Here is a 21,113-nt window from a genome sequence, read left to right on the forward strand (position 1 = left end):
TATCGATGCATGCGAGTAATAAGCTAGCTCGATGACACTGCGCATGGGACCGTAACCGGCACACTAGGAGGAAGATGAGTTACCTGATTTGGCAAAAGATCGAGCTCGATGGCAAACTCTAAAGGGGTGCAGCGGGAGATCTACGCCAGCGAGTCTAGACCTGACAGCTGTTTGCTTGATAGGTGTGCAAGCGGAAGCTTAATTTTGCCGTTTTGTACGGAATTCAGTGGAGCCGCTGCCCAATAGGGCCATCTACGCCCGAAACTCACTGGAGACTGCGTCTTCATGCCTCGATGGGCTTCGCTTGAGCCTCGGGTCGTTCCATGTGCTCTCATGAAGTTGGCATCACTTCGACCTCAGCAGCCTTCCTGCAGATAGCCATTTTTCAATTTCAATTTTCACTTTCAAAGTCCAGAACCAAAGGCTGAGTCGGGCTGTGAAAATTACAGACCAGCAGCTAGCAAGCCAGCTGGGTGGGTGGGACGTGGTCAGAACTTTGATCCGGAATAGACGCACAACCCGTGTGTTGTCCACCAGTTGATACCTCTCGTAGCTCATTCGTGACGTGGTACCCCACCAGTAGCAGATCGTGGAGCATCATGATGTCCTGCACTGCCTTGCACGCTGGCATGCTCCCCCCTCAAAAACGGTATTTCTCATGCCAGGTTACGGGCCTAGAGATTTATTACAAAGTAGTGCCTCGGATTGACATTATGCGCGATGCACATTAAGATACTTCGTAGGAGCCTTGACATTAGGAGAGATTGCTACCGACGGTACAGCACAAGCAGATTGCTGAGTCCAGACCGAACGAGGATTCCAGAATGGTCTTTAGCGGAAAACCAAGAATACAATTTATCAGTCATTTAATTTTGAACCAAGATCTTGAAAATCATGGGTGGTTGTGGACTTTCGAAAATTCAAAATTCCCTTCCACCGATGGCTTGATGTTGTTCTACTGAATATTAGCTTCTTGTGTAGTCTCTGGCAACATCTCTCTGCACTGTAGACTACGATCTGGTGTTTGCGTAGTTGCGGCCAACAACTATCTGGACTCGATCACAACCAGTAATGATTTAGGCACCATGATGCCACACCAACCAGACAGTTACCTGCTAGAAAACAGTACATCCAGCTACATCTGTCTGGATACTGTATTATGTGAAGACTGTCTCGTTTGGATCTCCGTCGCCAACTTGACACGTGATCACAGTCACGCGACCGTATAACAAAAACACCCACTCCATCCTCTCCATCCACCCATCCACCCATGAGCGGCTCAATCGTCAGAGCCTTTAACTGGGACGAAGGCTACGAGAAACAATTCTTCGCAGTTAATCCAATTGGCGATGAAGTCATCCTCTACCAGACAAACCATCAGGATCCAGGAGTGGGTACTAATGACTTGATCAAAGTCAATAGCCGTTCAGGCTTCGAGAACATCCAATGCTCGTCATACTCATCTGTGATCAAGGGGATTGCTGGAGTGGGTTCCATCAACGGAAATGTGTCAATTTTCGACATATCGTCGCCTACATCGTCCATTCTTAAGCTTAGACCAAAGCAGAGCAGGCCGTGCAATTCCATCTCTTTCAACAACAAAAATCTAGTCGCTGCAGGCTTCGACAAGGGCAGGCAGGACAACTCGCTCCAGATCTGGAACATCGAGCACTATTCGAGAAAGAGCACCAACGACCATATCAAGAGACCTATCAATACTTACGTTCCCAACGAGGCCATTCTATCCATCATCTTCTATCCAGAACACGAAAGCAACTTGGTGTGTGGGCTGTACAAGTTTCTCCGAGAGATCGACTTGAGGCTGGATCAACCAGTCTTCCAGATGGCTTCCAAATACACCTTGGGGTTGACAGTGGACCATTTTCTGCCCCACTATTTCCAGTCGTTCAGCGAGGACGGGTCGCTAGCTGTGTGGGATAGAAGGAAGTTGACCTCAAATGCCAGGTCGAAGGGCTCGTTGTCTGCTTCAAATGTCATTTCAGAGGCCCCTGTGCTTCAGTTCAATAAGCTACTTAGCGATACTTCCTCCAGAAAGAATCAAAATCCATGTGTGAGATACTCTTCTATCAGAAAAGGAGAGTTCCTGGCCGTTTTCAACGGTGACTTGATTAGAAGATGGCAAACTGGTGTGGTCCCAGCTTCTACAAACTCGAATGATCCCTATAAGGTGAAGAAAGATCCAACTATTTTACAGAGTCTAAAACACCAGGCTTCCCAATTGTACAAGCAAAACGAAGAGTCCCTTTTCGTGGCCTTAGTCTTAGATGTTAAAACAGACTACGAGAGAGTCGTGTCTTTCGACTACTCACCCGATATTAACTCTAGCACCTCCACAAACTTCGTCTGCATGAGGCAATCTGGATCTGTTTTCAAAATGCCCGTGGTGGAATGTATTGAATCCATGGACTTCAATTCTTACAATGAATTTTCTTTCACTGGTCCAGAAGGTACAATGTCCAATTTTGTGAATGAAGAAATAGAGAAAAAGAAGCCAGTTGCTCAACAGTTGAATGCAGCAAAGATACATGATATGACTATTTCAGGAGATCTTCGAAAGTACAGTCAAACGGGCTCATCTGAAGATGTAGATTCTATGATCGAAGAAGAGAGCATCTTGGCCAATAAAGAACTCATTAACGATTACAATGATGAGTTCGAGGAAGATTTCATTCCGTTGAACAAATTTCTTGACCATATGGACGTGGTTAGTAATGACATATGCTCCACCATCCGGAAGCGAGCACAGCATGGTTATGGAGTTGATTGCGATAATAACATAAGGGTATTGGAAGACTTGAATTTCCTTGATAATCAACTCTTCTTGAGAAACACTTGGAAATGGTTGTCGTTGGCCAAGAAGTCATTAGATAAAGGTACAATGGTCTCAAAGGGAATTGATTTAGGGTATCAGGGTGTACTTGGAATATGGAAAGGGATTGAAGAACTTGAGGGACAGAACAGAACTACTGGAAAAGATTCTACTGAAACTCTCAATGATAATTGGTTCTCATTTGCAGTTAAGTCTATCGTTTCTTCCAAAGGAACAAAGACTGCTGGCATTACAATTCCAAGCAATAGTGAAAGGAAGGCTCAAAGAAAGTTATGTTTGATCGTTAGTGGATGGTACTTGACCGATGCTGAATTTGAAGAAAAGCTCAATATCTTGATTGCTCTTGGTTATACCGAGAAGGCAGCAGGATGGGCGGTTTTCCACGGTGATGTGCCTAAGGCGATCGAAATTTTGGCCAATGCAAAGAAGGAACGCTTGAGAATTATGTCCACCGCAGTAGCAGGCTACTTGGCATATAAGACATCCAACATCAACAGTCCTTGGAAGGACCAATGTCGTAAAATGGCATCAGAGTTGGATGACCCTTACCTCAGGGCCATTTTTGCTTTCATTGCCGATAATGACTGGTGGGACGTATTGGATGAGCATTCGTTGCCTTTGAGAGAGAGGCTAGGAGTTGCTTTAAGGTTCTTGTCTGATAAAGATCTCAATGTCTATTTGAACAGAATCGCCGACTCTGTTGTGACCAAAGGAGAGCTAGAAGGATTGATCTTGACCGGAATTACGCCCAGAGGTATTGATTTGTTACAGAGCTTCGTGGACAGAACGAGTGACGTTCAGACTGCTGCATTGATATCCGCGTTTGCATGTCCCAGATACTTCGCTGACAACAGGGTCAAACACTGGGTGGATTGCTACCGAGGATTGTTGGATAGTTGGGGATACTTCGGCGTCAGAGCCAAATTTGACGTTGCACGTACCAAACTTTCTAAGAACCACGCTGGCAACCCAACCATCAAAGCAACACCTAAACAAGTGTATCTCCAGTGCATTCGTTGTAACAAGAACATATCCAAATCCAGGTCAGGCGCCTATGTGAACAATAGTAACACACAGGTGTTGTTGAAACAGTTCAATAAAATGAGTGTTAACAAGGAGCAAAATGAGGATTTCAATGCTTGTCCTCATTGTGGGGCACCTCTTCCCAGATGCTCAATCTGCCTCTTGACCTTGGGCACCCCGTTGCCTTTGGAACCTTCAGAAAAGTTGGCGGAAGTGAGCACATCCAACAAGATCGAAAACAAATTTCGGGAGTGGTTCAGTTTCTGCTTGAGCTGCAATCACGGGAGCCATGCCCACCATGCCGAGGAGTGGTTTTCGAAACACTACGTTTGTCCTGTCCCCGATTGCAACTGCCGATGTAACAGTAAATAGTGACAATAAGATGAAGATGATGCAGACACTTTTTCAAAAAAAAATAAAATTAAGAATCTACCCCATTATCTGCGGTCCAGAAAAGCACTGGGTTTCTGTTGGAACCCTGCCCAGGCGGGGGAGGCCCGGTAATGGTCCCGGTGCAACTGTTGTTACAACCGTTATTGCCTTGGTATTGTTCGGGCATAAAATAAATCCTATAAGGTTGCGCTCTTATGCAACCTAATAGCCTAAATCCAACGGCGCCAGCGTGTTCAAGACAATTTCCAGATGAATACAAGGGGCCTAAAAATAATGGGGTTGCGAACAATAGACAAAATACAAAAAGATATCTAGATTCGATTCCCAGAAGTAGTAAACGTTGTGGCGTGATCGTAAGACGATAGGGCCAAGTCTACTCCGAGGTCCATTATGTATCTCGGCATACTACTGATCAGTTTCTTGGTGTTCGATAAATTACGAAGTGTAAGTGTAACTGGCAAGAAATTACTCGTTGGGGAAGGTTTCTCCAGTCTCAGGAATTTGACCATGCCAGTAATATGTTGGTGGTCCTAACTAACAGTCTCATCATCAGCAGCAACTCACTATCCTCCAGTAGATTTTCCTTGTGGGATGCAAAAACTAAGTTCTTAGGGTGGTCGGAAAAGTCAGCGAATTTTCTCGCTAGGACCCTTCCAAACGCACGGAGCTAGCGAGAGACGCTCGCGTGCGCATCGCCAACAACGGCCCGGAATCAACGCTAGCGAACATCCGCCACGAGAGATTTCTACTGAAATAATGGTGGCACTGTTTGGGTCAATACGAGCAATTATGATTAGAGTTGCCAACAATTTAGTCGATAAATAGGCAGAATCTAGTTGTATTTGGGAACATATTAATTATGTAACAGGAAGCTCGCAAGGAGCAAAGTACTTCTTACGTTGGTCTTGTATAGTGATTTTGATGAAGGACATGCCTGTAACTATACAGTCCACTATGGACATCAATTGCATAGAAAACCAAAGGAAATAATGTATTCAGCTACATTATCTGAATCGTGGCTATGATACCTGCGTCGTGTCTATAATACCTGTATCGTTTCACCTAATCAGTGAGATTTTGCTAGCGAGAATAAACAGTATAGCCACCAGTGAAAAGTCCAGAAATGGCCCCGATTCGCCGTAATCGCTCCAATTCCTCGCTACCGCGTCATATCAGACCCCGACACCCCGACACCTTTTCTACGATCGCCCTTCACCTCCTCCACCACCCCCTCCACCTCCACGCCTCCATGACCCCTTCACTATAGGTCACGTGCCACACCTCGTCAACAACCCATATGTGGAAAAAATCGACAACGATCCTTCTACCACAGCGCCTACGCCAGAACGTGCCACAGCCCCGTCTCCAGAACACCCCAGCCGTTCTCCAGACCCTCCCGACCCGTGCTACAACTGCCATCCCGACAGACCACTCGTTAACGTCCGTCCTGGCCAGTAACAGCAGGTGACATCACCCAGATCGGAGTAGCAGCCACGTCAGAACATCCACGCCATGTCCAGTGCCACCAACAACGAATCGGTGTTGAACGACATCAAGGCCAAGATCGAGAGAGAGCACAAGCTCATCCAGGGGTTCCAGGCCTTGAAGAAGAACACCACCAACAGCGAGGTGATCCAGAGATGCAACACCCAGATCAGGGAGACCCAGAGCAACATAGACTACCTCACGGAAACATTGGCCAAGGTGACGTTGCAGAAACAGAACGCCAGCGCCGAAGGTTCTCCCAGCAAAAACAGTGCCGTCACCAGTGCTCCCAGGCCCGTGTACTCTCGTTTCGACTTGATCAAGTATGACTGCCCATCCTTGGGGCACAAGATCCAGCACATGTTGCAGCAGTTGCAGTTTAAGTTGCAGGTCGAGAACCAGTACCGTGAAGCCAACGAAAAGATCTCCCATCTCTACTTGATGGACGGAGACAAGTCCTCCAGTAACGCTGCCGAAGGAGGGCGTTTGGAGTCGGATCAAAGGATCCAGTTGTTGAATAAAGCGTTGAGAAAGTACCAAAACATGCACATCAATGCCGAGGATGTCACCAAGGACTTCGAGATCATCAACACTCCCAAGCATGCCAGAAAACCCCTCAGTGGTAAGTTGATAGTGAACATCACCTGTATTAGAGATGTGGACCATATCGCCTCTCCTATGTTCTCCAAAAGACCCGAATCGGTCGTCGTCATCAAAATCGACGATGTTGAAAAGGTCAGAACGCGTGGTTCAAGAACTGGCAAATGGAATGAAGAATTCACCATTGATGTTGATAAAGGAAATGAAATAGAGTTCTCGGTGTTTGACAAATCAGGAAGTAGTTTGGTTCCCGTGGCCGTTAATTGGGCATTGTTATCTGACCTTACTGAAGAGCTTCGTAAGAAGAAGGTTGCCAATGAACTTGGTTCAAGTGGTTGGTTATCAGCAGGAAACTTGTCACAGGCTGATGCTGGCAAGGAGTTTGGTGGAAACCATTCACCAAGTCAACCATTTCAAAACTTGAGCTCAGAAGCTTCTCCTTCAAAGTCTTCAGCCAGTACTGAGTCTTCCAGCAACCAAAAGATCCAGGTCAACACTTGGTTGAGTTTGGAACCCGTCGGTCAAATCTTGGTGAATCTTAGCTTTGAAAAAACTGCAAGACCAGGAAAACAATTCATGGGTGCCCTTGGTCGTCATGGTGCCATTCGTCAAAGAAAGGAAGAAGTTTTCGAACAACACGGTCACCAGTTTGTTCAAAAGCAATTTTACAACATTATGTGTTGTGCTCTTTGTGGAGAGTTTTTGCGTTACACCGGTTTCCAATGTCAAGATTGTCGATTCCTTTGTCACAAGAAGTGTTATCAAAAGGTTGTTACAAAGTGTATCTCCAAGTCCAGCACAGATGTAGATGATGAGGCCAAGTTGAATCACCGTATTCCTCATAGATTTGAACCAGTTAACAACCATGGTACAAAATGGTGTTGCCATTGTGGTTACATTTTGCCGTGGGGTAAGAAGAACGTACGTAAATGTACAGAGTGTGGAATCATGTGTCATGCTACTCAATGTGCTCATCTCGTACCAGATTTTTGTGGTATGTCCATGGAAATGGCTAATAAGATTTTGTTGACCATTAAATCTACCAAGGCACCCGTTCCAAAGCCACAGCCTCATATTCACGCCCGCCCACACATACCCCCACAGGTGCAACCATTCAATAACCAGCTCGAACAAGTTCCTACACCACCTTCGATCACAATAACTTCATCCTCTGATGCTACTTCTGAAACTAAAAAACCTGATTCTGATGACGAGCAGGAGAAAGATTTTGAGGTTAAGTTGCCTACCCACACAACTAATGCTTTCCAACAGCCAATCGAAAGTCCCTATAGTAGACGTGGACCTCAACATGAGGACACGCATGAAAAACAAGATCAGTATAGACATGCACTCAAGCAACAGCAACAGCAGCAACAACAACAGCAGCAGCAGCAACAGCAACAGCAACAGCAACAGCAGCAGCAACAACAACAGCAGGAACAACAACAGTACCAGCAATATCAACAGCAGCAACAACAACATAACGCCCAGAATGGTTTCTACCAACAGCGACAACAAGAATTCCAATCTGAAGTTCCTAAGGACTTCAGCCAAGATTACCGTGGCCAGGTTCCTGAGCAGGATCCATTTGCAAATCCAGCAACTGATACCTTCAACAACTTTGATTATCAAAATGCTCATACCCAGCAATACATTGCCCCAGACAACTATGCTGAGCAGCCATCAAAGCCAGTCGTGAGCAGACCTGCCGAAGTTGAGCCAGTATCAGTGAGTAAGGCGGCATCACCACAAAAATCAAAGCGCCGCAGAAGAAAAGTGGGTCTTGATGACTTCCAGTTCTTGGCAGTTTTAGGTAAAGGTAACTTCGGGAAAGTTATGTTGGCAGAATCGAGACACACTCAAAGTCTCTGTGCTATCAAAGTGTTGAAGAAGGATTTCATTGTGGAAAATGATGAAGCAGAAAGTGTGAAGTCCGAAAAGAGAGTCTTCTTGACAGCCAACAAGGAAAAGCACCCCTTCTTATTGAACTTGCACTGTTGTTTCCAAACTGAAAATCGTATCTACTTTGTTATGGAGTATATTTCAGGAGGTGACTTGATGTGGCATATTCAGAAATCTCGTTTCTCTGCAAAGAGAGCCAAATTTTACGCATGTGAAGTCTTATTGGGATTGAAATATTTCCACGATAATGGTATTGTTTATCGTGATTTGAAATTGGACAACATTTTGTTAACAACGAAAGGTCACATCAAGATTGGTGATTATGGTTTGTGTAAGGAAAACATGTGGTTCAAGAAGACCACCGGTACCTTCTGTGGTACTCCAGAGTTCATGGCTCCAGAAATCATTGCTGGTAAGCAGTACGACAGAAGCGTTGATTGGTGGGCATTTGGTGTGTTACTTTTCCAAATGCTTTTATGTCAATCTCCCTTTAAGGGTGAAGATGAAGATGAAATCTTTAATGCTATTGAACACGATGATGTTAAGTATCCAATCAGCATGCCACGTCAAACCGTTTTGGTTTTACAGGCATTGTTGACAAAGGACCCTAATGTCCGTTTAGGTTCCAGTGAAAGAGACGCACTCGAAATCATGGAACATCCATACTTCCACGATGTTAACTTTGACGATGTGTTGAACTGCCGTATTCAAGCGCCATACTTGCCTGAAATCAGCTCTGAGCACGACTACTCCAATTTCGACCAAGAATTCACTTCTGAAACTCCAAGGTTGACCCCCGTGGAAACTGTTCTTACTTCTGAGATGCAAGAGCAATTCCGTGGTTTCTCCCACATTTCTGAAAACGCCACTATTTAATTTTTTACTAATCTATACTTCAGTCAAGTGTCTTGTAGCACCGTTTCGTAGGACGGGTATTTGCTGAAACACACAGTAAAAGAAAGGAGTTTTGCTAATTTAACTTTTGTATTTCTTACTTTCAAAACCGAATGTGAACCTCGAGATTCTACACTACAAAAGGTGTCTGAAGACCAGATACCATCACTTTCTATCTTCCATTTATGTCCAAATCTACGCATTGCAATCCATTCTAAGTACCATTAATGCCCTCAGGCTCTATAACTCTATAATAAATAATTAAACAATCACACAGCACTTGTCTCCCTTCGTGTGTGCTTCCCTCTTGCGCTGCTGGTGTACCCTGGCAGGCGTTTCTTTGGCCACCTCTTCCAGCACCTTATTGACGAGTACGTCGTCGCCAGTAAACGAAGCCGTCTCGTAGGTGTCTGGGGTCTGGGGATTCAGCACTAATTCCCGCTGAATCTGGCCCAACGATATTATCGACTGCTGTCTTACCTTCTCGCGTTTGGACACGAGCAAGTACTGGATAAGAGGATCGAAGGCCTCGTCGATACCCACACCTCGTTTGGAGGAGCACTCTGAGAAGTTCAATGCTCCAATGGACTCTGCCCACTGCTGGGCCTCGTCGGACGACACCTGACGTTGTTCCAAGTCAGCTTTGGTGCCCACCACGATGATTGGAGGAAGGGATGGCCGCAAGGTCTGGATACGCTCGTGGAGCTCGACAATGCCCACGAACGACTCGTAGTCGTCGATGGAATAAACGTATATGATGGAGGCAGTGTTGAGGATCTGCTGTTTCCTCGAGGATGAGTAGCTGTCGATGGACGACGATGTGTCTAGCACGCTGACCTGGTTATAGATATGGCCATTGCGGATATCTTTGATGTAGAGGTCTTCCAACGACGACTCCTGTTCAATGAAGGCATTATGAAGAAAATGGAGAATGAGAGACGACTTGCCAGTAGAAGCGTTTCCGAGCACGCAGATGTCAAACTCGTTTCCGAGTGCCTTAAGCGAGTTCATGCTATGCTGGGGCAGGGATCAGGGAACTTTAAATGCGATGAAAGAACGTTAAAGACTGTGAAAGTGCCTTGTGACTTCGAATAGTGTGATGAAAGTACCTCAGAACTACTGTGAAAATGAAGAACAGCTCAAAAAGTGATGACTTCAAGGCTGAGGAAAAGTGACAAACAAACTGATGAAAAAAGACTCAAACAAGAGAAAATCATCACCAGTTTCTAGATCCTTGGAGTATATATAATAAACGCGAGAAGACCACAAACGGTCGTTGGCTACATGGAAGCAGGAATGGTGCACGCTGCCAAAACAGGCATTTCCGTGCCGATGGTCCGCCATTTTGGCTTGGTGTTTCGGAACACTTGCATGTACGACGTCAAATTCGTTCTCTATTGTTTCTTTTCTTCCATTTCTTTTCCGCTGTCAGCACTGAGAAAGCCGAGGAAGACAGGAAGCTTGTGGAGCCGAGAGAGCCTGTAGAGCCGAGAATTTCGTCTAATTAAATGGGACTTGGACACACCAACCTACATTCGAGTCTATGTGGACCCTATGATGTCTCTGACACGGCCATGGTAGCCATGCCCCCACCACTGGGCCGTGCAGCCTCTCCCAATCAGTGTCGCTTTTGTATTCGGAGACGGCTTTATGCATCGCAACCGTTGAATATTTTTCCAAAAAAAGCAATTTCAGACGAGATCGAAATTGTTCTCGGGCGAGTGTCACACTACCTCTGGAGAACCCTATTGCTAGGTCCGTTCCTGGTAGAATCATCGGCCCTTGCATTGTGGCGTCCTCGTCGATCGGGCCAACGGTCCAGAACGACTAAAAAGAAGCAATCCCAACCGTTACCGTTGGAAAAGAGGCGATGCGGATTCCGGCCTGTAACCTGTTGGGTGACTAGGAAGCCCCTCATCGGATCAGGTGCCACTGTGGTACAAGCAGCCATCGGATGATTTCTAAAATGGCACTATTCACAAATTAAAAAATGCAGCACGAATGTGCCAAGAGCAAGAACTTCTGGCCGTCCTTCAGTGCAGATGCAGAACTTTGCTAAATGCTAGTAATAAAATATAGGTATGGGTTTTGTACATAATTCCGCAGTTGCTCTGAGATGGCTACTGGGAAAATCGAAATTTCTTTCATATATTATAGAACAAGGGCATGAGCAATTCCATGGCAGTGACACTAGTAACTATCTTCCATGTTAGAGCTGGCTCGTGACTTCCCAAGTACCTGATCGAGCGTGGAATGTATACGTGTTATTAGGTATTCCATCGTGTGCTTAACAGAGGAATAAAATAAATCATTTTATGAAGTACTAAATATTGCTCAATGGAATAAAATAAATACTTCTGTAGTATTATTTACTAGTGAACGGTGACAACTCTAAAGAAAACTTCAATAAAGTACAACTTCTGCTACACATTTGCTCGATCAATAGTAGTGATATATTAATAGTAAACGGTCTAGCTAAAGTCCTCGTCGTCGGAGTCCAAATACTTGGCGTAGTCGTCTGCAGATGCAAAAACTGGCAAGCTCTTAAGCTTGGCCTTCTTCGATTTCTTGCTGTCGTCGTCGGATTTACGTTTCTTAGATCCCTCACCAATGTTAGCCTCCACTTCCGAGTCTGAGAGCTCGTCGTCCTCGTTGATGCCAAACATCTGGTTTTCGTCATCATCGAATGGCTCGTCCTCTGGGTCGTCCTGGTGAGCAGCCAACTTGTTGAACTCCTCCTCGAAGTCTGGCTCCTCGAACTCCTCGCCTTCTTCCGCATCCTCGCCATCGGCTTCTGGGGCTTCACCTTCTCCTTCTTCGTCGTCGTCTTCGTCATCAAAGTCGCTCATGTCGTCGAAATCGGCTTCGTCAAAGTCAGACATCTCATCTTCGGAGCCTGCTTCAACATCTGGTCTGGATTTGACCAACGCTTGCCACACTTCTTGGTCCTCTAACTGCTCGGCCTCTTCTTCGTCCACCTCTTCCTTCTCGTCCTTCTTACCCTTTATCTTGGTAATTTTCGAAGTGAAGTATTGATGGAAGAATTTCTCATCTGGTCTAACATCTGCAATCTTCTTGTTAGCCCAATTTTCGGTGTTGGCAGGAATTTCGCTGCTCAACACATTGGTGGCCTTAACCAATAAAGACCCGGTATGGGCACCACCCAAAGGTTGCATAATAGATGAACCCTTGGTAACAGCTTTTTGCTTGGAGTTCTTATACACAAATCTGTCCAAGAAATGGGCCAAGGTGTAGAGTCCAAGGTCGGGTTTTGGTTGTGGAGTGCCGTCGAGAAGTGAGGAGGCATAGATAGAAACCGTTGGATGGTAGTGGTTGAGGAAATGGTTGAGTTCATAAAGTGGAGTAGACTTGGCATTAGCAAACTTGGGGTCTCTCTTACGAGGATCATACGACTCTTCTTGTTCCTCCTTTCCTTCTTCAGATTCCTTGGCAGTCTCTGGCTTGACTGTACCAACCATCATCTCCTTGATTTCTGGCACATCCTTGGACAATTCGATCAACAAGAACAACATACCACTGACACTTCCAATGTTCAACCAGTGGGAACAAGCCTGTAAAATACGCTTGACAAATGCCAACACTCTAGGCACCTCGGTGTCGTTCTTCAACGACTTGAACAAGAGATTCAAGTAGATACCTTGCTTGGAAGATTGGACCAATCTTTGATCCAACAAGGACTCGTAAAGTGTCTTGAAGTATCTGTCTGGGTTCAAGCCCTGCTTGGTGATGATATGATGGATCAAACCCAACGCTTGCACAGAGGTATTGAAGTTCTTGGAATGGGTGATCTTGAAGAGGGTGTTAAGATGCTGCTCGAATGTCTCAGAAGGCAAGTTTGAGAATGGGAAAGCACGGTTCAATCCAGTCAATAATGCAGAGAATAATTTTGTGTTTCTTTCTTCGACAATTTCAAATTGGGTCTTTTCTTCCACCTTGACGGATTTTCCTCCCTTCTTACCCTTCTTGAAATTTTTACGTCCGTTATTTCTGCCAATGGTGGACTCTCCAAGCACCTTGTCACCTTCCTTGGGGCCTTGAATATCGTCAGCTTCTTTCAATAAGCTCTCGAAAAGCTTGAAGTAAGTCTTTACAAGCTGGTTGGCCAACAAGTCATCTTGTCTCAATAAAATCGTTTGATTCAAGGTGATGACTGAATAGTACTTGGCATTGTAGTCATTGTTGGACTTGAAGATGGTGTCGATAACGGCATCCACAATAATCGACTTCATGGCAGGATGGTGGGTTTGCAATTGAAGGATTTGGTAGCTGGTCTTGGAACAAACCTTGTTATCTATATCACCCAACTTGTTAACACCCAATCTCAAAAGATTGAATTCCTGTTCCGGTTTCACCTTCAACAACTCGAACAAATGACTGATGACCGTCATTCTGACATGAAGAATGGGGTCGTGGGACAACACCTCGAGAATCGATATCAACTTGAAGTAGGCTTTCTTGACCCAGTCCTCGAAGTAGTAGAGAGCCACTTGGGTATCGCTCAAGGTTGGGACTAATGGCTGGTTTTCGAAAGCAACCAACTTTCTGTCAGGAAGAACACCATTCAACAAGAGATCCTTGATGGCATTGATAGACTGTAGAGCAGCAGTTCTGGACTTCTTTTCGCAATAACCCAACAAGGTCTCAAATGCTTTAATGTTGTGGAAAGGACTTTCCTGAACCAACAAGGTCAATGCAGAAATCTTATCGTTCAAGGTACCGTCTGCCAAGATCTGACTCAAAAACTTCTTCTGAGATGATTGTGATGTGAACTCGGCAAGATAGGTTTTGTTGTCCTTGTCGAGGACTGACTTGGCTCTTTCGAGAAGTCTTTCTCTGGCAAAACGATCAAGTTTTGGAGGAGCAGGATCGCCAGCAGTGTGTGGAGTATCCAAAGGATTATTGAACCAGTCGGTTCTGGCTGGAACTATGAGGTTGGTAGAAGAAACAGATTGAACGGAAGTGATCTTGTCAGGGTTTGGGGTCTTGAAGCTGACTTCTTTAACCTGGACAGCTTCGTGTTCCTTTTTTTCTTCATTTGTCTCTTCTTCAGCTTCTTCTTCGGATTCCTCGGATTCTTCCGACTCTTCGGATTCGGATTCGGACTCAGATTCCTCCTTTTCTGCAGGCTTTTGTTCTTCTTCTTCTTCCTCCTCCTCCTCTTCGGATTGTTCTTGCTCCTCTTCTTCTTCCTCGACTAATTCTGGAACCTCATCATCGTCAATTACCATAGCCTCACCTTCACCTAATCCAATCCCCTGCATGAACTTACGCAAGTCGTCACCGAACCCTTTTTCCAATTTCTTGTTGTCTGAGAATTCTTGTTCGCTTTCCTCGCCTTCACTAACACCAGCTAAAAGCTCGAGATCTGCTTCGGATGCTCCAAGAGCAAGTGCTTCTCTACGAAGTACGTCGCTAATGTCCTCGGCATCTTGAGACTCGCTCTCTTTGGCAGGCCTGTTGGAATGCTTGGAATGTCTGGGCTGCTCCTTCTTTTCGAACCTTGGACTCTTCTTTTCCTTGTTCTCTCTGGGGGCACTCTTGTTGCTGTGCTCTTTTGGAGTCCTTTTGGCGTCTCTTTCCTTTCTATCTTTAGCTTCCTTGTCTTTGATATTCTGGGCTCTATTTACCTCCTTTTTCTTTTCTTTCTTGTCTTCCTTGCCCTTACTCTTCTTCATCAGCTCGTTCATCTTACTTGATATCTTGTCCCTTAAGGACGTCAAGTTTAGTTTCGAATCCATTGGGGCTGGAGATGGAGACGGAGATGGAGAGTGGAATTTTTCATACCTCATCGCTAGCTACGAGAAGAGATCATGTGATTGATCATGTGATGACGCCTGATCCACTTCACGTGTTGCAGCTTGCGCGTCACCAGATTTGTTCTGCTATCGGATTATTATGTTTTCCCGTACAACCTGTAAATGCATGATCGGGGTTGTGCATTCCACCGGCCGTCCCCATCTCCCCACCTCCAAAATCTCTTGACTATAACCTCCGCAAGAGAGTTGTTTTCTTACATAAACCACTTCATATCCGCTAAAGACTGCCGTTTGCTTTCCGGAAGCAAGCTCCATCTAAATATATTTCTGCAGATTACGTTTAGCAACTGACCGTTGAACTCCGAAATTTGCATAATCAACAAGATCCACACTACCGACCCCTTTTAAGCACCGAAAAGTCTCTCCGAACGGTCACAACTTCGACTCCTCGACATTTTCCTCCGTTGAAGCTAATTACCACAAGAAACTGCAATAAAACCACATGTCTCCATCACCCGTTTGGGCTCCATTTGAGCCTCGCCTGTCAAATTCCGAGACTTCGTCGCTCTACGTGCTTTCCAAGAGCAAGCTTGGAGAAGGCTCATATTCCACGGTGTTCGAGTGCAAGAGCACCGTCACAGGACTGCATTATGCTACCAAAATGTACTCAAAGAAGCTCGTGTATGGCCTCGAATCAGCCATCCAAAACGAGTTCGAAATCCTCAAAAAAATCTCAATGAACCACCCCAACATTCTCACGTTGGTGGATCACTTCAATAGCAAGGACCTGATCTACCTTGTCACGGATTTAGCCGCCGGTGGAGAGCTTTTTGAGCGAATCACCAGTCCTCCCAACTACAAGTTGACTGAGGGCCAGGCCAGGGATATCACCAAGACCTTGGTCAACACCGTGGAATACCTCCACTCCAACCACATCGTGCATCGTGATCTTAAGGCGGAAAACCTCCTTTTCCACTCCAAATCCTCGTTTGAAATTTTGGTTGCTGACTTCGGATTGGCCAAAGTCCTTGAACCTGGCCAGAAACTCCATGATGTCACAGGCACCCTCAGCTACATGGCTCCCGAGATGTTTGACCGCAAGAAGGGTCACGATTTCAGCGTAGACATATGGGCTATAGGAGTCATAGCATATTTTATGTTGTGTGGGTACATGCCGTTTGATTGCGAAACAGACAGCGAGACCAGAGAAGCAATCGCTAACGCAGACTACCCGTACGAGCCTGCCGAGTATTGGGACCATATCTCTCCTGATGCCAAGCTGTTCATCGACTCGTGCTTGCAGATAAATAACAGGCCAGGTGCCAGAGAATTAATGGCACATTCATGGATCGCAACAGACTGTCAGGCACAGAAGAGCTCCTTTAACAACCTTGTCAAGTTGCGGGAATCGGTGATGCTCCTCCACCAGAAACAAGGATCGGAAACGTATCTCCTGCCTATCAAATCAGGAGGAAATTCCAGCATCAGAGGAGTCCTTCTGTCAGATTCCATATTCTCGAGTATCTCGCTGCCAAATGCTTATCTGCTGGGAATTCTGCCTGTTGGGTCGTACAACAACCTCTCGATGTTCAAGCTAACTCAACTTGAAAAGGGTAGAAAAAATTCTCTTGCTGAGGGTGCTACATTACAAGGAGCGATGTGCCGGTCTCCAGAACAGGTATCGCGCTTCAATACGCCTACTGGCTCGGCTGCAGTCTCTCGCCAGCACTCGCTTGAGAAGATTGCTGCTGGAAGAAGAGCCGTGGGTATGGTTGCTTCTCGAAGCGAGGAACCACCTAAATTTTTCCTTTGAAGTAGGAAAGTGTCATTGGGTAATAGTATAGCAAAAGGGCTATATTAGAAAAGATTATTGGATAGAATACAAGTAGAGGGTTATTATGAAAAACAAGAATTGTAGTCGTGAAGGAAAGTTCATCACATCACATAGCGAGTGTAAATGCAGCTCTGACTACGTAGGTAGCCGATTCCATCGTGTGACGCTCGGAGTGTAATCGAGTTGAAGAAAGGGAGCGACTGCCTCAGAGTAAACATAATATTCCATCTTAGCTAGCATCTGTAGAGTATTCCCCTCTGCGGGTGAGCTTCTCTACGGATGGCCTCTTACTCCGCCTCCACTTTTGGATCTGAATCATTTGGTAAGAAAGTGTACTGAACTAGAGCATTATGGAATATGAAATATTACGTAATGTATTACGTAAGTGCAGTGTCGCGTGTCGCGTCTTGTCATCACCACTATTCACCAAGCAGGCATCGGCATCTCCAGCTGCACTCCGCAACCCAGACAGCTACAGTCCACTTCAAGTGCCGTCAGAACCAGACCAACTACTCGTACTTCAATCCATCTGCTTTTTTATCGATAAAGATACCGTTACCGGCCCGAAACAACGTCCCCATTCGGTGTAAACAATCCAATGAACCACAATGTGTTGAAATTCGATGCCAAACCACGGGAAGAGCGGGACTTCAAGGAGATCTATCCGGATCTTGATGAGCAGCTGCAATTGCGGGTGTTTGTTCGGGATTCCCAGCATCCTGTGGAAGAAGTGTATCCAGTTGAAAAGTCCCGAACTCCACAGCCACTAGACCTCAAGAAGCCTACCTTCAAGCGATTGGCCAGGCACGATTTGAAGCGGGAGGGCACAGGCCCCAAATTTCCCAAATATCTCACGGAATATGGCTTCCAAGAGGCAGGCTCCAGGACAAAGTCCACCACGGGAACCACCTACATCAGACCGTTCCAACTACCAGAAGACCAAAGAAACACAGGCGTAGACTGCATTGAGAAGTTGATCGAACGCAAAAAGAACCAGGTGGAGTACGATATGGACGAGCAGGACTATCTTTATCTCAAGCAACGCAATGAATCACCACAGAACATCATCAAAGTGACGCCAGAAATCTTTGAGATCGCCATCACCACCTTGGAAAACGAGTGGGCCAAGCTCGAGCACAAGATGAACTCCAGTGCCCATTTTGGTGACAGGTACACCGATAACTCCAACAAATTATTAACGTTGGACCTGGCCACCAGCAACGAGAAGTACGGCAACGACGATGGCATTGTGCCTGGATCGCTCTACGACCAAAAGTGTGCTGTGTGCAACGACAGCGACTGTGACAACTCCAACGCAATTGTTTTCTGTGACGGATGTGACATCGCAGTCCACCAGGAGTGCTACGGAATTGCGTTTATCCCCGAGGGACAGTGGCTCTGCCGCAAGTGTATGATCAACAAAAACAGAGAAACCAACTGTCTCTTCTGTCCCAGCAAGACTGGTGCGTTCAAGCAGTTGGACAACAGTCTCTGGAGCCATGTGGTGTGTGCGTTGTGGATCAACGAGCTCTACTTCGCCAATCCTATCTACATGGAGCCTATCGAGGGCATGGACGTGATCCCCAAAAGCAGGTGGAAGCTCGTATGCTATCTCTGCAAGCAAAGAATGGGAGCGTGTATCCAATGCTCCAACCGAAATTGTTTCCAGGCCTACCACGTTACCTGTGCCAAAAGAGCTGGTCTCTATATGGAATATTCCCAAGGCATCCAGGGAGCTATCACCAACAAATTGACGCTCAAGACTTTCTGCGAGAAGCATCTGCCTCCCGAGTGGGATATTGCGGAGGTGATTCGAGGCATCCAGAGAACACGGCTTTTCTTTCACGACATCAAGATCTTGAACGACCAGAACGTCAGGCTCAAGAACAGCCAGAAAACCGCCAACAAGCTCAACATCTTCAAGTGGAAAACAGAAAACAACACCCCCATAGCCCCCAAGATGTTCAGTGATTACTTGTTCGAGTTGATGGTCAAATTGAAGGTGGAGCAACAGGTCAGCTTGCCAGGCCAAGAGACCCTCCAGCTCAAGGACTTGAAGAGGTTGCCCAACAGGTCGAAGGAGGAAACTCGAGAAGAGATCCGCAACATCAGCAACGAGCTTTGCAGGTACTGGTGCTTGAAGCGGGAGTCCAAGAGGGGTGCGCCTTTGATCAGGAAGAACAACAACCTCATGAACTCCAGCTCCATCGCTACAAGCTCCATGCTCAACGAGGGCGAAAATGCTGATGAATTTGGCACCAAAGAGTTGGAAGAAAAGGTGGCTATAGCCAAATTTTTGGTCGAGGACTTGGACAAGGTGATCGGCATGAACTCCGAGTGGATCCAACGACAGGTGCTAGGCACCGAGGGCGATCGCATGGATTTTGAAATGATTAACACCGTTTATTTTCCACTCACAAAGGTGATTGAGCAATTTCTCGTCAGCCTCAACCAGAAGATGGACTCCACAAAAATTATCCGCAACCACCAGTTGAAAGCCGAAGCTGCCATCGTCAGCTTGAAACAAATTATCGACAAAAATTCCCGTTACGAGTACAAATCGGTGCAACAGTTTCAAAACGACGTGCAAGGCTTCTACGAGCTGCTAGTCAGGGAGACGAAGAGCAGCCATAATATTGCACGAGCAATGAAGCGGTGGATGAAGGAGTTTGACGCCCGATTGGAGGGGCTCCAGGAGAACGAGCTTCGGCTCCAGCGAGACCTCTCGGAGTTAGCAGGCGCCGCCAACATCCAGGTTCCGTTTGTAAAGGTGCATGGCGACCAGATTGAATTGCAGCAATACGATGCTGCACGGGTTTTACAGGAAAATGACTTGAGCGAGGTGGAGGACGAGACGTCGCCCGAAACGGAAGCATTGTTCCAACGATTATTGCGAGGCAGGTGAGATGGAAGCGCTATTTTTTGGGGGGGCATGTAATGAAGATTCGCCCCAGCAACCGCGTGGGGGAATCCCCCGTCTGATTATAGGGTGCTGCTGCAATCTAATCTAGGCTATGCATGCTGCTGCAGTGTCGACATCATCCTAATTTTTTTGGGCCAACCTTTAGCTGTACATGATACATACCAGTGGCGTGAGAGTTGGATCGAGGTCCAGAAGCAGAAATGGACACGGGCGCGAGCCCTGGCGAGCTGCGGAGGAAAAGCCTATTATCCCAAATGCAAGGGTGTTACCGACCCGGTATCGAAGGTTTGGCCTCCCCTCCTCCCCTCGGTGGGGCCGGTGGGGGTTCCGACCCCGATTGGGCCCAGTAGGACCTGGTTGGGTGCCAAGACCTCTATACAGGGACCCATCGATGAGTTGAAATTAACGATCTCGCTTGCAGCCTAAACAACAGGTGGGCAGGAAGGTGCTGGCCAACAGACGACGGTGCCCGCGATTCCAGGATGAATCTGAAGCACGAAAGCTTATTTGGCGCACCGCAGTTCCCCTTGCAGCGAGGTGGACCCCGGAAGTGGCCGGTTTTGCCCACAATGCCACGATTGACGTGCCGCGCTTACTTGATTGAATGCTACGGCGTTTCGCGGCAGGGACTATCACTTGTTTGGGGTCTGGGGAGAGGACAGGATCTTATCGAGCATATTGTCGAGGACGCGTCTAGACAGCAATCCGTACGTAATGAGGCTAACTGTCACTTTAGTGAAACCATGCGCGACAACCCACATTCTTTTTATTATTGGTGCAGCCTGCATGAGTTTTCACAGCATATTTCCTGGTGAAACACCGGGTGTGATGGCCTCCGCCATCTCCGAGGGCGATGGCTATTCTTTCCGCCGAAGCCTCGACAACGACATCGACTACTTAACGAGTAGACTGCCTTCATTGCCGCTGTAAATAATTAATTATTTTCCCAAAACCACGTTGGCTTAGTGTAGCTTTGTGCTTGGTCGCCCCAGCAATGGCCTTCGTTTACAACTCCCGACTAAAATCCTGTGCCTGCTCGCTATAACATGCCTGGCCCTGGCACGGGCCCAGCCTGTCTAACTGTGGCCATGGGCTTTTTGTCTGTCTCGTTTTGGACTCAAGGCTCGCTAGCATAATGTTGTACATGGTGCCTCGCGATCTGTGGCCTGTCGTAATTGCTGCCAGCAGCATGTCGGTGAAGTTGTGCTGATCGTTGACGACATGGTGCGTCCAGGTGATCGGTGCGACGGTTTTTCTTGACCATTGATACAAAACACCGGCAATTGTGTAGCGGCACCAACCAGGTCACAGACGACGGACGGTCGACAAGGCTGCGTTGTGTGGGAGTCGTCTGGTAAAGTTCAGGTGTGGGTGCGTTAAATAAGGTTCGCATCGGGACTACTTACCGTTGTAGTAGTAAAAATAACCTTA

The 21,113-nt window shown here is 46.6% G+C and overlaps 7 protein-coding genes across 7 annotated transcripts; 5 read left to right on the plus strand and 2 right to left on the minus strand.

The window, feature by feature from the left end:
- Positions 1 to 1,270: 1,270 nt before the first annotated feature.
- CANTADRAFT_26607 (uncharacterized protein) lies at positions 1,271 to 4,246 on the plus strand (the record flags this gene model as incomplete). Its single annotated transcript, XM_020207816.1, has 1 exon — positions 1,271 to 4,246. The coding sequence occupies one exon, from the start codon at positions 1,271 to 1,273 to the stop codon at positions 4,244 to 4,246; it is 2,976 nt and encodes a 991-aa protein (XP_020063678.1).
- A 1,354-nt stretch (positions 4,247 to 5,600) lies between these two features.
- Positions 5,601 to 9,130, plus strand: PKC1 (protein kinase C; the record flags this gene model as incomplete). Its single annotated transcript, XM_020210967.1, has 3 exons — positions 5,601 to 7,405; positions 7,478 to 7,847; positions 7,953 to 9,130. Exons 1-3 carry the CDS (start codon positions 5,780 to 5,782, stop codon positions 9,128 to 9,130), a joined length of 3,174 nt encoding a protein of 1,057 aa, XP_020063679.1. The 5' UTR covers positions 5,601 to 5,779.
- A 209-nt stretch (positions 9,131 to 9,339) lies between these two features.
- RAS2 (Ras2p) lies at positions 9,340 to 10,371 on the minus strand. The gene has a single exon (XM_020207817.1). It carries the CDS (start codon positions 10,157 to 10,159, stop codon positions 9,410 to 9,412), a length of 750 nt encoding a protein of 249 aa, XP_020063680.1. The 5' UTR covers positions 10,160 to 10,371; the 3' UTR covers positions 9,340 to 9,409.
- On the plus strand, positions 10,348 to 10,744 carry CANTADRAFT_268772 (uncharacterized protein). The gene has a single exon (XM_020207918.1). It carries the CDS (start codon positions 10,433 to 10,435, stop codon positions 10,631 to 10,633), a length of 201 nt encoding a protein of 66 aa, XP_020063681.1. The 5' UTR covers positions 10,348 to 10,432; the 3' UTR covers positions 10,634 to 10,744.
- Positions 10,745 to 11,619: 875 nt separating this feature from the next.
- On the minus strand, positions 11,620 to 14,907 carry MAK21 (RNA-binding ribosome biosynthesis protein; the record flags this gene model as incomplete). The annotated part of the gene is made up of 1 exon (XM_020211006.1): positions 11,620 to 14,907. The coding sequence occupies one exon, from the start codon at positions 14,905 to 14,907 to the stop codon at positions 11,620 to 11,622; it is 3,288 nt and encodes a 1,095-aa protein (XP_020063682.1).
- A 520-nt stretch (positions 14,908 to 15,427) lies between these two features.
- Positions 15,428 to 16,738, plus strand: CMK1 (protein kinase; the record flags this gene model as incomplete). Its single annotated transcript, XM_020210208.1, has 2 exons — positions 15,428 to 16,371; positions 16,447 to 16,738. 2 exons carry the CDS (start codon positions 15,428 to 15,430, stop codon positions 16,736 to 16,738), a joined length of 1,236 nt encoding a protein of 411 aa, XP_020063683.1.
- A 386-nt stretch (positions 16,739 to 17,124) lies between these two features.
- On the plus strand, positions 17,125 to 19,884 carry CANTADRAFT_26611 (uncharacterized protein). Its single transcript, XM_020207818.1, has one exon. The coding sequence runs from the start codon at positions 17,358 to 17,360 to the stop codon at positions 19,662 to 19,664; it is 2,307 nt and encodes a 768-aa protein (XP_020063684.1). The 5' UTR covers positions 17,125 to 17,357; the 3' UTR covers positions 19,665 to 19,884.
- The last annotated feature ends 1,229 nt before the right edge of the window (positions 19,885 to 21,113 follow it).

This window comes from Suhomyces tanzawaensis, assembly GCF_001661415.1.
Source record: "Suhomyces tanzawaensis NRRL Y-17324 unplaced genomic scaffold CANTAscaffold_5, whole genome shotgun sequence".
Lineage (NCBI taxonomy): Eukaryota > Fungi > Ascomycota > Pichiomycetes > Serinales > Debaryomycetaceae > Suhomyces > Suhomyces tanzawaensis.

What these genes read in the sequence shown, in the direction of transcription:
- RAS2 (XM_020207817.1), bottom strand. Translation starts at nt 10,159, where the DNA reads ATGAACTCGCTTAAGGCACTCGGAAACGAGTTTGACATCTGCGTGCTC.
- CANTADRAFT_268772 (XM_020207918.1), top strand. Translation starts at nt 10,433, where the DNA reads ATGGAAGCAGGAATGGTGCACGCTGCCAAAACAGGCATTTCCGTGCCG.
- CANTADRAFT_26611 (XM_020207818.1), top strand. Translation starts at nt 17,358, where the DNA reads ATGAACCACAATGTGTTGAAATTCGATGCCAAACCACGGGAAGAGCGG.